This window comes from Eulemur rufifrons, chromosome 30 (assembly GCF_041146395.1).
Source record: "Eulemur rufifrons isolate Redbay chromosome 30, OSU_ERuf_1, whole genome shotgun sequence".
Taxonomy (NCBI): domain Eukaryota; kingdom Metazoa; phylum Chordata; class Mammalia; order Primates; family Lemuridae; genus Eulemur; species Eulemur rufifrons.
This window is the reverse complement of record NC_091012.1, coordinates 59,204,914-59,222,075: the sequence shown is the minus strand read 5'-3', so window position 1 is coordinate 59,222,075 and position 17,162 is coordinate 59,204,914. Positions and strand designations below refer to the sequence as shown.

General features: G+C 36.4%; 1 protein-coding gene across 1 annotated transcript in view; it reads right to left on the bottom strand.

Annotated features, from left to right (window-relative positions):
- Positions 1 to 799: 799 nt before the first annotated feature.
- Positions 800 to 17,162, bottom strand: part of TRPC5 (transient receptor potential cation channel subfamily C member 5) — a 143,381-nt gene continuing 127,018 nt past the window's right edge. Inside the window, exons 7-10 of the mRNA XM_069463649.1 lie at positions 6,101 to 6,304; positions 5,816 to 5,857; positions 3,617 to 3,706; positions 800 to 1,492 (exon numbers count right to left, since the gene is read on the bottom strand). Of these exons, the coding sequence (XP_069319750.1) occupies positions 800 to 1,492; positions 3,617 to 3,706; positions 5,816 to 5,857; positions 6,101 to 6,304 (1,029 nt within the window). The remainder of the gene's footprint in view (positions 1,493 to 3,616; positions 3,707 to 5,815; positions 5,858 to 6,100; positions 6,305 to 17,162) is intronic.

Genomic DNA, 17,162 nt, shown 5'->3' with positions numbered 1-17,162 from the left:
AAAAACAGTACACATCCTAAATACTAATTTTGATACTATCAAATTTTAAAAGGTAGTAAGTTAACTGAAACACACAAACACAGGAAAGGAATTCACCTAACTTATTAGATACGACATACACTATGGGGTAAATATCTCATTGGCACACATCAGGAAACTAACACATCTTTAAGAACAAAATCAACAGCCCCCACAATAAGTTGTAGTGTTTAAAAATAAAACAAGCCAATTATACCTAGAAGCCATGAGCTGACAATTCTTTGGAGTCTGTTCAGCCTTCCTTTGATGCTGTTAATTGAGCCAGCATGGGTAGCATGTAGCACTGAATGGCATGGCGACAAAGAAAGGCATGTTCGTTTGCCTTATCTGATAGCTGGTGGGGACTGCTGACCACATCCCTCAGCTCTGTGGGAAAATGGCATGAGATCCTAAGGATGGTCAGGAATCTGTGTGGCAGCAACAGTAGCAGCGTGGCATCTGGAGCTTCAAGGAAGCAAGGGTAAGAAAAGCAAAGCAAAAGGGTTTAAGCACCCGACTGCACCTCTGCTGATTAGAGGCAACACCCCTTCAGTTGGCTGTGAGATGGACTTAGTGTTTATAGGTATAAAAAGGCAAACAATACTACTAAAAATAAAACAACAAAAAATGGATAATGTGGCTATAAAAGATGGAGAAAATAATACGAGTTTCATTCTCCTTTCTAGGGGGGCAGTGAGGAAATCATATTCTATGTTACTTCTGAGAGCAAGGAAATTACAAATTTTCTGTTGAGTTCCAGGGCAGGTTATAGGGGCTTGACTTAGAGCCGAGTTGTAACTTGTTCTTCCTGTCCATCACCCCATTTGTGCATGAGCAAGTCACAAGCCTCTCCCCAAGTTTCAAATACATCCTCTGAGGAGTCTAAAAGTTTAGAATTTGAGGAGCAGATGCTGGATGCACAGTGAAGAGAGCTGGAACAGGCTAGGGGGCATTCACTGCTCTGAGCAGCACCCCGGACTTCACCTAATTCTACCTCACTGAGGTTAATTTCACTTTGAGAACAGGCCTCTGCTTTCCCTTTCTCCATCTGAGAATATCTGATGTCCTGCCACATATAGTGCTGCTGAATGATTCCATCAGAAATTGTGTACATTGGCTCTGAACTGGGCTCAGACATATGACCACTAAATTTGGAGAATAGGAGACCCAGTTTCTTGAGAGAAGGACCCATGAAGGAGCGTTTGCTTGATGACTCAGCTTTTGACTTCCCTTGGGCACCACTGGCTCTTGGCACGGTTCTGATGAGAGGTGGCCTGTGGCAGGCCTTTTTCTTGCAACCTAAATTGAAAGAGACACTCTTGGATTTGGCCCGAGCCCCACCACTGCCATCATTGGTATCATCCCTCTGAGAGAGTTCAGTGCTGCTAGTGGAAAAGCTTCTCCTTGGGTGTTTTCTATTTCCTAAGAGGTCAAGCACTTCATATCGGAAGCTGGAGATGTCCTGCTTTAATTCCTAGAGAAAGAGAGGAGACATATTATTGAAGAAGCTTAGTCTTTAGTTCAAAGTAGGCACATTGGATATCTTTGGAATGTTCCAGGTTTTGCCTAGTAGCAAATCACAAAGTACACAAACTACCAGAAAAATCTCCCATTATTCAAGCAGAAGAAAAACATTAATAATTCTGTGGGCAGGGCTGGCCACTGGAAAAATCATGCAATGGGTTAAGTTGATTCAGGACTAGTTAACACTTTAGCAGACATTAGTCTGTTGATGTGTGTCCATCAGTGCTAATCCCTGCTAATATGTTACTTAATAGTTAAGGTATTAGATTATGGCACTGGCTCTCACCTCTGCATATAAAAGGACTACTGAAGAGAAAAATGCTTTTAGGATTCTAAGGAATGGAACTAGAGAAGTGGAATGTCAGATGATGAGACTGCTTTGGGATAGGGGGTCCTGTTCATTCAAGACCCTATGAAATGTCTTCTCTCTCTGACTTCTTAGATATATTTAGATTGTTCCTTTAAAAGCCATCTTAAAAGTTTAAATATTATGTCATCCCTCTGCTTAAAATCTGTTAGTAACTTGTCACTGACTTTAGGAAAAAGTAGAAATGCCATACCATGGACTACAAGGTTTTTCAAGGCCTCGTACCTGTCACTCTCTCCAATTTCATCTCTTCCTACTCTTTTCCCAGGCTCTCTACTGTCCACCCATATGGACATATTCTCTCTTGCCTCTGGCTGGGCCTTTGCCTGTGTAGTTCTTTCTGTTTACAACATTCTTCTTCCCAACTCCTTTTATTTGACTCCTCTTTTAAGCTTCAGCTTAAACATCACTTCCTCTGGAAAGCCTGTCCTGACTCCTCAATTCCTAGTGTCTCTCCTCTCTGTGTTTCCACAGTGCCCTGTCAGAATATTCAATCATTCATCACCCTGTATTATTATTGTTTGTCACTTCATGAGAATGGGGACTGGTTAGATCTTGTTCACCGTTGTACCCCAGCACTTAGCAGAGTGCTTAACACACAGCAGACCCTCGTAGATGAGTTATGTCTATAGATTAGGATAATTACCTTTCTATGTGCCTTAGAAAATATAGGTGTGCTCTAGGATAGGGTTTCTCAACCTCAGCACTATTGACATGATAGGCTGGATAATTCTTTGTTGTGGGAGGCTGTCCTGTTCATTGTAGGATGTTTACTGGCAACCTTGCCTCTACCCACTAGATGCCAGTGTGACAACCAAAAATATTTCCAGACATTGCCAAATGTGAACTGCGGGGACAAAATTGCCCCTGGTTTGAGAACCATTGTTTTAGGCTAATGCTAATAGTAGAAGAATTTTAATGTTTAATTGTAGAGTTTCTTAAGATCTTAGATTTAATAATAGAATTTTTGGTCTTATATCTTTTAAGTAAAGAAGAAGACCTTTAAGTCCTCCAAGCATCTTCTCTTTGCTATCTTGCCTCTCACTATGCATCCTTGCCACATCATTTAAAGCATTCAATTTCCACAAGAAACACCTAGAATATTAAAAGAATGCATAGGGCAGATTTCTTTTGTTTATAAAACTGATTGTGGTGTGACAGACATTGGTAAAACCTCTCCATCTACTGAATGACAGACAATTCTAAGACAGAGAAAAAGAATTGTAGCTGGTTTTCCTGTATTATATAGACAGGTGAAATTTCATCATCAGAAACCTCAAATAAACACTGTGAAGGGCCAGGCGCGGTGGCTCGCGCCTGTAATCCTAGCACTCTGGGAGGCTGAGGCGGGTGGATCGCTCGAAGTCAGGAGTTCAAGACCAGCCTGAGCAAGAGCGAGACCCTGTCTCTACTAAAAATAGAGAGAAGTTATATGGACAGCTAAAAATATATATAGAAAAATTAGCCGGGCAGAGTGGCACATGCCTGTAGTCCCAGCTACTTGGGATGCTGAGGCAGGAAGATTGCTTGAGCTCAGGAGTTTGAGGTTGCTGTGAGCTAGGCTGACGCCACGGCACTCTAGACCGGGCAACAGAGTGACACTCTGTCTCAAAACAAACAAACAAACAAACAAACAAACCCAAAACACTGTGAAGATTAAATGATGCTTGTGAAATGAAAAATGAAACCATTTCATGATTAATTTACCTTAAAATTTTCTTCTGTTAGCCCCTCATTTGTTTTGGAATTTCTTATCATAGCAGCCACATATCTTTTGACTAAATTTCTGATAACTTCCTGGAATAAAAAAAAAAAAAAAAGAAGAAGCATTCAGTTTATCTCTCAGGCTCTCAATAAAATAAGAAATGTACATAGGCAATAAAACATGCTTAGACCACCTTTGCAATAGAAAATCCTCACAGGTCCAGCCTTTTACTGCAAAAAATAAGTTAAATCCATTGGCTAAACAAATTATTGTGTCTCTGAATTTGGTGGCATAGTGGGCTAGTAAAATCAAATTTACTCTAAGAGAAAATTTCTACCCAAGTATAAAGTAAACATGTACTCACATACATAGAATAATGAGAGTGGAATAACCCTTGAATAATCATAGTTAATATCCTTTCCCTTTAGGCTGGATTAAACTTTAATGCTCCTAGTATAATAAAATGAGAGTTTTTCCTAATTTTATAAAGTTGAGAGAGTCTTCCTCAGAGTTACTAAGTCTGCTGATTTCAATGTCCACTAAGTACATAGTGGAGATATTTTTCTGAGTCAATATACACGTCTCCTTTACAGGAATGGCCTCTTTTTACTCAGCCTCCAGGGGAATGGCACACACATGGTCACTATGATTTGTATTAGTGATGATGATGACGAGACTACCACTTATTGCAATCTGTCAAGTACTGTGCCAGGCAGCACACACACATATCACTCAATATTCACCACAACACTGTTAGTTAAGTTTTATTACTATCCCCATTTTACAGATGGGGAAGCTGAGGCTCAGTGAGGCTAACTGATTTTTCCAAGATCACAGGACTAGTAAATGTCAAAATTAGAATTCTACTTAAATCTGATTTCAAGGCCTATATTTATTACTTCTATTACTATGTAAACTTGAGGAAGTCACTGAGATGTGCAGGAACCAGTTTTTTTGGGAGGACTATGAAGTAGAAAATGAAGGCAGTGAATCTTGCCTAAGATTCATTATTGTGAAAATAATAAGGGTTGGACGTGGCAAATAGAAGAGAAGGGTTACCTAACAAATACTGTATTTTCTGTTTCTTTTTGTTAATTATGGCCTAAGAGGAACAAAGTTAAGAGAAGTGACATGTAGAATAAGGATGGATTTCCTCCAAGCCTGCCAGGACATTATTCTACTTTGAGTTTCTTTTGATCAGAAGGAGAAAGAGTTATCTCTTATTTGTGATTTGAAAGGATTGATTTCAAGAGATGTTCCAGATATTTGGATGCTTGGTTGTTTTCTAGCTGATGAGAAGAGTGCCCTGTTTATCAGGTTTATTACTTGTTTTTATAATGCTGATGTGTTTACCAATTTCTTTGATTAAAGTCATGTTGTAATTTCTCAAGATGTAAGTTCCTGACATTCAGATAAGCTTTTACTTCATTGAGGTTAGTTTCCTTCTGTTATATATTCCTTATTATATATTCCTATTATCCTATGTAATTTTTCTTCACAGCAGGTTTTAGCTTTGTAATCACTTAATTTTAATACAGTTGTCCATTGGGATACATGGGGGATTGGTTCCAGGACCTCCCATGTATACCAAAATTTGTACATACTCAAGTTCTACAGTTCCCCTACAGCACCCATGCGTGCAAAAAGTTGACCCTCTCTATAGGTGAGTTTTACAGCCTGTGAATACTGTATTTTCCATCTGCTTTTGACTGAAAAAAAATGCACATATAAATGGACCCACGCAATTCAAACCTGTGTTGTTCAAGGGTCAACTGTAGTTGTAATAATATGGTTAATGTCCTTTATCCCTATTACATGATAAACTTCATAAGGGCAAAAACACCTCATCTTTCTAGTTCATAGTGATTTCTCTAGTGTCGTGTTTTATGTACAACAGGTACTCAAATATTTGTTAACTGACTGACCAACCACATATTCTATTTTACTTACTCTCCAGGAAGGTGGCTTTCTAGGCCCGGGATGTTGCTGATCAAGCTGAGGGAGGGTTAAAGGGCTGTGAACAGGATTTTAAAGCAGTCAATTCCACTCTGAAGAGCTACTTCAGCCTTTGATAAATTATAGCCTTTCTAAACCTCCCACCCCAGTCAAGCGAGGTCATGTCCAGATATAGCTAGAGTGGACTTCTACTCCACAGAACCAGCCAAGAACTATTGTTCTTTGTCCCTGTGAGGAAGCTTTACCTGATAATGTTGATTTTGTATCAGGCTGTCAGCATGGCGTTCCTGTAATTGAAAATGGAAAGAGAGGTTACATCAGCAGTCTCCCAGCACCCTACCCCCCACCCATCTGAATATATTTCTAAATATGAAGACTGGAAAATGACACAGGAGCTCCTGCCTGACAACCCCCCAAAGCATACGTATGTTGGGTGTTATTTTATGATGTTTAAGATAGGGAGTGTCAGGAAAGAGGGAGGGGAGGAAACCATTGTGTTTTAAAAGATACACAATTTTTAAAATTCTTACTGTGAAGCTTCTCAAGTTGTGCCTTCTCCGTCTACCATCAGGGTCTCTTTTGGGGCAGAAGGTGTTGTTGAACCAGTTACCAAGGTATAGAAATGACTTGGGACTGGGGATGATGTTGAAAGGAGGTGGCAAGGTACCACCTTCATCAAAGTAACTCATCCAGAGCTTTGTCCTTGCAAACTTCCACTCAATATCGGCATGGTCCTACGAAAGAGAGAAGTTCACAGATTTGGGAGGGAAACTAGAAAATGCTCCCATATCTCATTCTAAACTTTTTACTTGCTTCTATTGAGGGTAATGTATCCGTAGCTATGTAAATTCAAATTACCCTGTGACCCAGTAATCTGACTCTTAGAAGTATATCTTATCAATATACTTGCAAAAAGATGTATGCACAGAGCTGTCTATAGTAGCACAGCTAATAATAGCAATTGGCAACAACCCAAATACCCAACAGTAGGATACCAGTTAAATAAATGAAGTTTTATCTATATATAAGTATTAAATATAGTAGATCCGTAAACATTTTATATATAGAATGTATATGTGTATATATATATATATATGCATTTGTCTAAGCTTTCTTATTTATTTATTTATTTATTGAGACAGAGTCTGGCTCTGTCACCCGGGCTAGAGTGCCGTGGTGTCAGCCTAGCTCACAGTAACCTCAAACTCCTGGGCTCAAGCAATCATCCTGCCTCAGCCTCCTGAGTACTGGGACTACAGGCATGTGCCACCACACCCAGCTAATTTTTTCTATTTTTAGTAGAGGTGGGGTCTTGCTCTTGTTCAGGCTGGTCTGAGCTCAAGCGATCCTCCCACCTCGGCCTCCCAGAGTGCTAGGATTACAGGTGTGAGCCACCGTACCTGGCCTGTCTAAGCTTTCTAAGTGAAGAAAACAATATAAAACACAATATATATTATGTACAGTGATCCCATTTATGCAGTTGGAAAATCTTTTATGTTACATGCTTCCATCAGCATGGTACACACTAAATTGGCAAGAGTAGTTATTTTTAAGGAGTGGGATTGTGGTGGGGAGGCTTTGTTTTTTCAAAAAATCAACTTTATTGAGGTATAATGTACACAGAATAAAATTCAACCATTTTATTGAATTTATTGATGAATTCTCATAAGTATCCACTATCATAATTAAGACACACACATAAACACACACATTGGTGTACATTTTTAGGAGTTTTAAGATGTGTGTGGACTAATGTAACCACCACCATAATCAGGATACACAATAGTTCCATCACCCTCCAAAATTTCCATGTGTTTCCCTTTGTAATCAAACTCTTCCCAAATTCAAACTCCTGACAACCACTGATGTGTTCTCTGGCCCTATAGTTTACCTTTTCCAAAATGTCATACAAATGGAATCACACAGTAGGTAACTTTTTGAGACTGGCTTATTTCGCTCAGCATAACAACTTTGAGATTCATCTATGTTTTTGTATGTATCCATTCAATCTTACTGCTGAGTAGTTTTCTATTATATGGATGTACCACAATTTGTTTATTCATTCACCCATTGAAAAACATTTGGATTGTTTCCAGTTTTTAGAAATTATGAGCAAAGCATCTATGAACATTCATGTACAGATTTTTGTGTGAACATAGGTTTAATTTTTCTATCTTAAATATCTAGGAGTGGTAGTACTGGGTCATGTGGTAAGTATATGTTTAACTTTATAATAAACTGCCAAACTGTTTTCCAGAGTGACTATATGGTTTTTCATTTCTACTAGTTGCTCTATATCCCCATCAGTGCTTTTCAGGTTTTTAAAGTTTAGCCATTCTAACAGGTATGTAGTGGGATCTCATTATGGTTTTAATTTGCATTTCCTAAATAGCTAATGATGTTGAGAATTTTTTTCATATGTTTACCATCTATCTGTCTTCTGTGATGAAGTGTTTTTTCAGATCTTTTACCTATTTTTATTGGGTTAGTTGTTTTCCCACAGGTGCAGACCTGAGAGTTTTTTTTAATTATGTATATATATTCTAGGTACAAACCCTTTGTCGGTTATGTGACTTGTAAATATTTTCTTCCAGTTTGCATGTTTTCTTTTCATTCTCTTAATGGCATCTTTCCCAGAGTAAACTTTTAATTTTGATAAAGTCACAATTATCAAATTTACCACATTATCAGTTTTTTATAGATTGTGCTTGTGTGTCATGTCTTTAGCTAACCCAAGGTCATGAAGATATTCTCCTACGTTTTCCTCTACGATTTTTATAATTGTAAAATTTGAATTTAGCTCTATGATCCACTTTGAGTTAATTTTTATGTAAGGGAAGAGGTTTGTGTTGAGGTTGTTTTTTTAAAATATGGATGAACAATTGCTCTGACACCATTTGTTGAAAGGCTCTCATTCTTCCAATGAATTGCTTCTATACCTTTATCAAATATCAATTGACCATGCTGGACTACTAGATGTCTACATTCAAAAGAATGGAGTTGAACTCCTACATCACACCACATGCAAAACTTAACTCAAAATGGTTCCTAGACCCATATTTAAGAGATAAAAACTATAAAACTCTGCAAAGAAAGCTTAGGGGTAAATCTTTATGACCTTGGATAAAACAATAGTTTCTTAGATATGACACCAAAAGCCAGAAGACAAAAGAAAAAAGTAGGTAAGTTGGACTTCATAAAAAAAAAAAACTTTTGTATTTCAAAAAATAGCGTAAAGAAAATGAAAAGACAGCCCATAGGATGAAAGAAAATAATTGAATATCACATATCTGATAAGGGACTTGTATCAAGCTATATAAAGAACAATTACAACTCAACAATAAAAAGACAAGTAACCCAATTAAAAAATAGGCAAAGCATTTGAATAGAGATTTCTCTGAAGGAGATATACAAATAGCCAACAAGTAAATATTCTCAAATATGCAAATGTTTTCAACATCTTTAGTCATTAGGGAAATTCAAATCAAAACCACAATGAGATACTACCTTACACCCACTAGGATGACTCTAATAATAAAAAAAGACAGATAATAACAAGTGTTGGTGAGGATATAGAAAAATTGGTCCCCTCATATACTGCTGGTGTGAATGTAAAATGGTGCAGCCACTTTGGAAAACAGAATGGCAATTCTGCAAATGGTTAAACACACAGTTACCACATGACCCAGCAGTTCCATTCCTATGTATATACCCAAGAGAAATGAGTCCACGCAAAAACTTATACACAAATGTTCATAGCAGCATTTTTTATTATAGCCAAAAAATGAAAATAACCCAAATGTCCATCAACCCATAAATAGATAAACAAAATGTGGTATATTCATATTATACAATGGAATATTATCCCACATTAAAAAGGAATGAAGTACTGATACATGCTACAACATAGATGACCCTTAAAAACATGGTGAGTGAAAGTAGCCAGTCACAAAAGGCTATATGTATGATTCCATTTCTATAAAATCCATAGAAACAGAAAGTAGATTAGTGGTTGCCAGAAGCTGGTGGGAGAAGGGAATAGGGAGTAAATACTAGTGGATATAAGGTTTCATTTTGAAATGAGCAATTTTCTGGAATTAGTGCTGATGTCTGCACATATATGTACACAAAGAGCCGTCACCTGTACACATATATGTACCACTGAATTGTACAATTTAAAAGGGTAAATTTTATGGTATGTGAATTATATATCAATTTAAAAACTATTTTTAAATGCAAAAGAAAAAATCAATTGGAGATATTTTTGTGGGTCTATGGCTGAATTCTCTATTCTGTTACATTAACCTATATTTCTATTTCTCCCATCATACAACACTGTCTTGATGACTGTGGCTGTATAGTAAGTGTTGAAATTGGATAGAGTGATTCCTCCCACTTTAATTTTCTTTGTCAAGATTGTTTTAGCCATCCTAGGGCCTGTGCCTTTCCATATATATTTTAGAAGAAGCTCATCTATGTCTATAAAGAAGCTTGTTGAGATTTCGATAGGGATTTTGTTAACCTATAGATCAATTTTGGGAGAATTAATATTTTTATTCTGTTGAGTCTTCCAGTACACACACACACACAATGTGTCATTTCTTTCATCATGTTTTATAGTTTTCAGTGTATTTGTCCTGTACATGTTTTGTTAAGTTTATATACTAAGTATTTCATTTTCTTTGCAGCAATTGTCAATGATACCATCTTAGTTTGTTCAGGCTGCTGTAACAAAATATCATAAACTGTGTGGCTTGTAAAAAACAGAATTTATTTCTCACAGTTCTGGAGGCTAGGAAGTTCAAGATCAAGGTGCCAGCAGATCTGGTGTCTGGTAAGGGCCGTCTTCTTGCTGTAACTTCACGTGGTGAAAAAAGTAGAGGCAAGGCAGCTCTCTGGGGCCTCTTTTATAAGGGAACTAACTCCAAAGTTAATTACCTCCCAAAGGCTCCATCAATACCATCATATTGGTGATTAGGTTTTCAATATATGAATTTGGGGGGAACACAAACATTGAGACAGTAGCAGATACTATCTTTTTAAATTCCAGTTTCCAATTGTTCATTGCTAGCGTATATTGATTTTTGCATGTTGACTTTGTATTCTGTGGCCTTGTTAAACTAACTTTTAGTTCTAGGAAGTTTTTTGGTAGATTCTTTCAGATTTCCTTTATTATATTGTTTCAAAACAAAGACAATTTTCCTTCTTCCTTTTCAATCTGCATATATGTATAGTTTTTTCTTTCCTTACTTCACTGTCTAGAATCTTCAGCACAATGTAGAATAGAAGTTGTGAGAGTGGATATACTATCTTTGTTACTGATCTTAGACAAAAAGCCTTCAATCTTTTACCATTAAGTGTAATGTCAACTATAGGTTTTTGTGGATACCTCAAATCAGGTTGTGGAAGTTACATTCTATTCCTAGTTTTTTGATAACTTTTAAAAAATTATAAATGTATGTCGAAGTTTATCAGATGCTTTTTGTGCATCAATTGATATGATCATGAGGTTTTTCTTGTTTAAACTGTTAATATGATGGGTTGCTTTGCATTCCTCAGATAAATCCCATTTGGTTATTTAAGGAGAGTTTTGCTGAATGTAAAATTCTTGCTTAGCAGTTTTTTTTTCTTTAAACATTTTGTATATGTCATCACAATGACTTCTGGTGTCCAAGGTTTCTGATGAGAAATCAGCTGTTATCTTATTGAGGATGCCTTAAAGGGGAATGTAGTAATTTTTTTCTTTCTGCTTTCAAGATTCTTTCTGGCCAGGCGCAATGGTTCATGCCTGTAATCCTAGCACTCTGGGAGGCCTAGGCAGGTGGATTGCTTGAGCTCAGGAGTTGGAGACCAACCTAAACAAGAGCAAGACCCTGTCTCTGTAAAAAAAAAAAAAAAAGATTCTTTCTTTGTCTTTGACATTTTGACTATGATGCAAATTTCATTGTATTTATCCTAGTAGGAGTTCTTTGAGCTCTTAGATGTACAGATTAATTTTTCATCATATGTGGGAACTTTTGTTATTTCTTCAAATATCTTTTCTTCCCCTTTCTCTTTATCCTTTCTGTTTAGGACTTCCATTATATGTATGTTGACATGTTTGTTGGTGTCTCACAAGTGTCCGAGGTTCTGTTCATCTGTCTTCATCCTTTTTTCTTTCTGTTCCTCAGACCGGACAATCTTAATTGATCTGTCTTCAAGTTTGTTGACTCTTTCCTGTGCCAATTCTATTCTGCTCTTGGGCCTCTCTAGTGAATTTTTAATTCTGTTATTGTGCTTTTCAAATCTAGAATTTCAATGTGAAATTTTTTTTTAATTTCTGTAACTTTATTAATATTCTCTATTTGGTGAAACATTCTCATACTTTCCTTTAATTCTTTAGACATGGTTTCCTTTAGTTCTTCAAACATATTTAAAATAGCTGGTTTAGTCTTTATCTTATAAATCTAATCTTGGCTTTTTCAAGGACAATTTCTATGGATATATTTTTCCCTATGTATGGGCCATAGTTTCCTGCTTCTTTGCATGGTTTTTAATTTTTGTGTTAAAACTAGGAATTTATTAATAAAATAATGTAATGTCACTACTCTGGAAATCTGAGCCCCTCCCACCAGATTTTGGTTTGTTGGTATTTGTTTAGTGATTTTCCTTGACTAATTATGTTAGGTATGTAGTGTTTGTCATGTGAAGCCATTGAAGTGTCTTCTCAGTTAGCCTAGTGCTCAGTTAATGGTGGCACAGAGATTTTATTAAATGTCTTGAATCTGTAAGTTTCCCACTCTTTGCTAAGGGGCTCATGCATTGTGACACACCTTCGATGCTCCTTCAGTGTAGACTTCTGCCTAAGCCTTTCCTTACTGCTTGTGCAGAGCTCAAGGTTAACTGGAGAGGAGAGATTAGGGTCTTCTCATATCTTTCTGTGCATGCACACAGCACTGCACATATGCACAGCCTACTACTACACTGGAGTTTTTCAAAGCCCCCTACGGACATCTGATTTCCTATATTTTCCTTTACATTTTTTGGTCAACCTCTTGTTAGCTTCAACTGGCTTTGTTACCTCAGGCTGCAGTGTTGTTAAACAATTGCCACTTTAAAAAAAAAAAATGAACATCCTGGGCATGCTACTTTCCTCCCTGAAGGATCTCTGAGTCAGGTCACATACAGATAAGTCCTGTGAATAGGGCTTTTCCAGGGAGCTGCTGGAAATGTCCATTCCAGTTCAAGTGGGCCAATTATCTAGGGATGGGATTTGGGGAGAGCTCTAAACCAGTTCTACGCCTTCCAGTGGCTGCTAGGATGCTGTTTTTCACAGACACCATGGTTCTAAGACTGCTGGTTTTCATGGCTACAGTGAAGCACAGTAGAGGAGGGTGGTAATAAAGCAAGTTTAAACACCACAAAATTCACTATTCTTATAGTCATATAGCCATTTTTCTGTAATAAAAGCTCCTCAGATTGTTGAAAGCCTTTGGTTAATTTATGGGGTTTTGAAAATGTTGATTTTGATGTTTGCCATTCTTCTCCTTGCTTGTATGGAGGAGTGAGTTTTCCCTGGTTCTTACACCTTCATTCTGGAAATTATTCTCCTTCAGTCTTTTCAAGGGTACAGAATCCCTTTTATTTTTCCCAAAGCCTTAAAATCATAGAGGGTAGAGGAAAAAATTGTTGATGGAAAAGTCCTTGAAAAGAAAAAGAAATTTACAGGGCTGATATAGACATTTTTCTCTCCACCTGGGATCCCAGTTTACTCAGAGAAGGAAATATAATGTAATCAATCATCTTGGAGATCCATCAGTATATTATTCAATATCTTCTAATAAATCTTGTTTTTTTATTAGATGCCTTTACTCAATGCCTGGATCTTTAATTAGACCCCTATGGGATCATCCTGATCATCCCTAGGTTAAGCACCCAAAATGAACATTAGGAAGAAGGAATACCACATCATCAATGTATTATTCCTGCCAAAGTGTTCAACCTGCATTTGATCATGAGGAAACTCAGACAATCCAAATTGTGAGAGTTTATATAAAACAACTGGCCTGTACTCAAAATTATCAGTGCCATTAACCAAAAAAATGTAGGGGGCAAGGGAATTATTCTAGTTTAAAAAAGACTAACATGACATGGTAGTCAAATACAGTGAGTGATTCTTGATCACCTATAAAGGATATGTTTGGGACAATAAGGGAAATTTGAATATTAATTCTAAATTAGTTATTAATGTATCAATGTTAAATTTCTTGAGTGTGATAATGGCATTATGATAATGTAATATAATATATGCTGCAATATTTGCAGTGAAATGTCATGATATTGGCAATTTACTTTCAAATGTTTCAAGAAAATAATTTCTTTGAGCCCCCACCATTTGTATATAGTGGTGCAAGCTTTGTTTCAGAGACCACAGTAATTTATGATTTATACCTACCAACTTTTAACTTAATGCCAAATAAGATGGTTCATGTGGCAAGCAAAATAATGGCCCCTAAAGATGCCCTCATTTTAATCCTGGGAAACTGTTAATATGTTATGTTACACGGAAAAGGAGAATTAAGATTACAGATGGAATTAAGGTTGCTAATCAGCTGACCTTGAGATGAAGAGATTATACTGGATTATGCGGTTGGGCTCAATGTAATCACAAAGTTGCTTGCAAGTGAAAGAAGGAGGCAGGAGAGTCAATGTCAGAGGGGTGCAATGTAAGAAAGATTCAACCAGCCATTGCTGGCTTTGCACATGGAAAGGGTCATGAGCCAAGGAATGCAGGCAGGCTCTAGAAGCTGAAAAGAGCAAGAAAATGGATTCTCTGCTAGAGCTCCCAGAAAGGTCAGCCAAACACCTTGATTTTAGTCCAGTGAGATTTATTTCAGACTTCTGACAATAAGAACTGTAAAACAATAAATTTGCATTGCTAAAATAGCAATAGGAAACTAATACAGTTACGTATGAAAAACAGAGATCATCTTTTGGAGGCAGAAATAGTACATGTTATTGGATACTAAATTTGGCCTAAGGTTTCTTGGAAGTTAAATAAAAAAAGGAAACAGCCTGAGTCAGTTATAATGTTTTAGTTGTTCTGACAAAAGAAATTGAATGTATCTGCAGAGACATTTTTATCTGGAAGCATTGTTACAGATACTCTGGGAAAAAACGGTTTCTGGAATAAGGAAACAACGTAGCCTCCTCTGTCAAAAGCTTACAGTGTTAGGACAAAAATAAAAATCTCTTTCTTTACTAGCATATGAGATCTTAAAAAGAAGAGCTATGCCTTACAGTGTTGGCATAGAGTGGTTTTTGAGTGAACATTCATTCTATCAGTGAGTCCTAGAATTTGCTCCTTGGCTTATCAAATATTCCATGAAAGCTTTTGTTTGCTCTCCAAGGCAGCAGTGCTTAGATATCACATTAAAGGATTAGCAGATTGAGTTCAAGAATGACATTCAGTAGAATAGGGATTCTTAAACCTGATTCCATGAATGAAGTTAATGGAGACAATTAAGCTTATATGTAAAATATTGGGTGTTTTTTATTTTTCTGGACTGTCATTATATTCTCAAAGGATTCTGCATTCCCCAAGATGGTTAAGAAGCACTGAAGTAGAGGATTCTTTTGACTTCTGAGATCTGCATTTCCTGTTTCTGAATAAGAGATACTCATCAGCTATTAATGGATAAATTGAAGATACCTTTGTCTTTTCTAGAAGGGACTAAATGGCTTTGGGTCAAGTGAGCAGTAAATTCAAAATAAAAATGAAGCCCCTAGATAAAAACTAGGCACTTATTAGATCTATTGCTAGATTTATTATTTAATGAGTTAATAGAGAAGCACATATATTACCATATCATGAATTTATTTTTTTTAAATTTGATAACTGTATTTCAATATGATTTCTATTGTAATTCTATATATTTTGTTTTTGTGTAGCCCAATTTATCTATTTTCTCTTTTGGTGTTTGTGCTTTTTCTGTCCTAATCTAAGAAACCATTCTCTAACATAAGGTCATGAAGATTTACTCCTCTGTTTTCTTTTATAAGTTTATTTTTTAACAACAGCTTTATTAATATATATTCCACATACTATAAAATTCATATTTTAAAGTGCACATTTCAGTAGTTTTCAATATAGTTGACCCACATGTTTGGACTGCATGGGTACACACATACATGCATTTTTTTCAACAAATGTATTGAAAAAATTTGGGGGAAATGTTTGGCAATTTGAAAAAATTCACAGACTTGCCACGTGGCCTAGAAATATCAAAAAAATTAAGAAAATTATGTCATCAATGTATAAAATATATATAGATACTCATTTATTATATCATTTACTACTATAAAACATACAAAAATCTGTCATAAAAAGTTAAAATTTATGAAAACTTACACACACAAACACAGACCATACACAGTGCCATTTACAGTTGAGAGAAATGTAAACAAATGCAAAGATATAGTATTAAATCATAACTGCATAAAATTAACTGTAATACATATTGTATTACTATAATAATTTCATAGCCAACTGCTATTACTATTGTAGGGAGCTCAAGTGTTGCAAGTATCCACTTAGAACTCCATGTGATGCTAATCATCTCTGCGTGAGAAGTTCATCTCTCCAATAAATTGTGTATCATAGTAAAAAGTGGTCTCTTGCAGTTCTTGTGTATTTTTCATTGTGTTTAGCGCAATACTGTAAACCTTGAATAACACTAGGGGACCCATATGAAGTACCTACCACTAGTGATGTTGGAAGTGCTTCCAAGAAGCAGAGAAAAGTCATGACATTACAAGAAAGAGTTGAATTCTTGATATGTTCTGTAGATTGAGGTCTGCAGCTGCAGTTGCCTGCCATTTCAAGATAAATGAATCCAACATAAGGACCATTGTAAAAAAAGAAAAGGAAATACGTGAAGCCATCACTGTAGCTATGCCAGCAGGTGCAAAAAACCTCATACTTTTTGTAAAATACCTTTTTATCTTGTATCGAAAATGCAGTTTTTGTGTGGATGTAGGATTGCTATAAGAAAGGCGTATTTATAGACTCTAATATGATCTGAGAAAAGGCAAAGTCATTATATAACAACATAAAGCAAAAGGAAGGTGAAGGATCTAAAGGTGGAGAATTTAATGCCAGCAAAAGACGGTTTGATAATTTTAAAAGAGGTTTGGCTTTTAAGAGTATCAAGATAACAGGAGAGGCAGCTTCTGGCCACAAAGATGCAGAAGATTAGTTCCCAGACACCATTAAGAAACTCATTGAGGAAAAGGATATTTGCCTGAACAGGTTTTTTTTTTAATTTTTATTTTTATAGATTTAGGGGGTACAAGTGCAGTTTTGTTATATATATAATCTCATAGTGGTGAAGCCTGGGCATTTTGAGTAACCACCACCTGATTAGAGTACTTAGTGACCATTAGATAATTTCTCATCCCACTCCTCCCACCCCCTCCCATCCTCCTGAGTCTCCAGTGTGTATCATTCCACTTTCTTTGTCCATGTGTACACATTTAGCTCCCACTTATAGGTAAGAATATACAGTAGTTGACATTATGTTTCTGAGTTATTTCACTTAAGATAATGGTCTC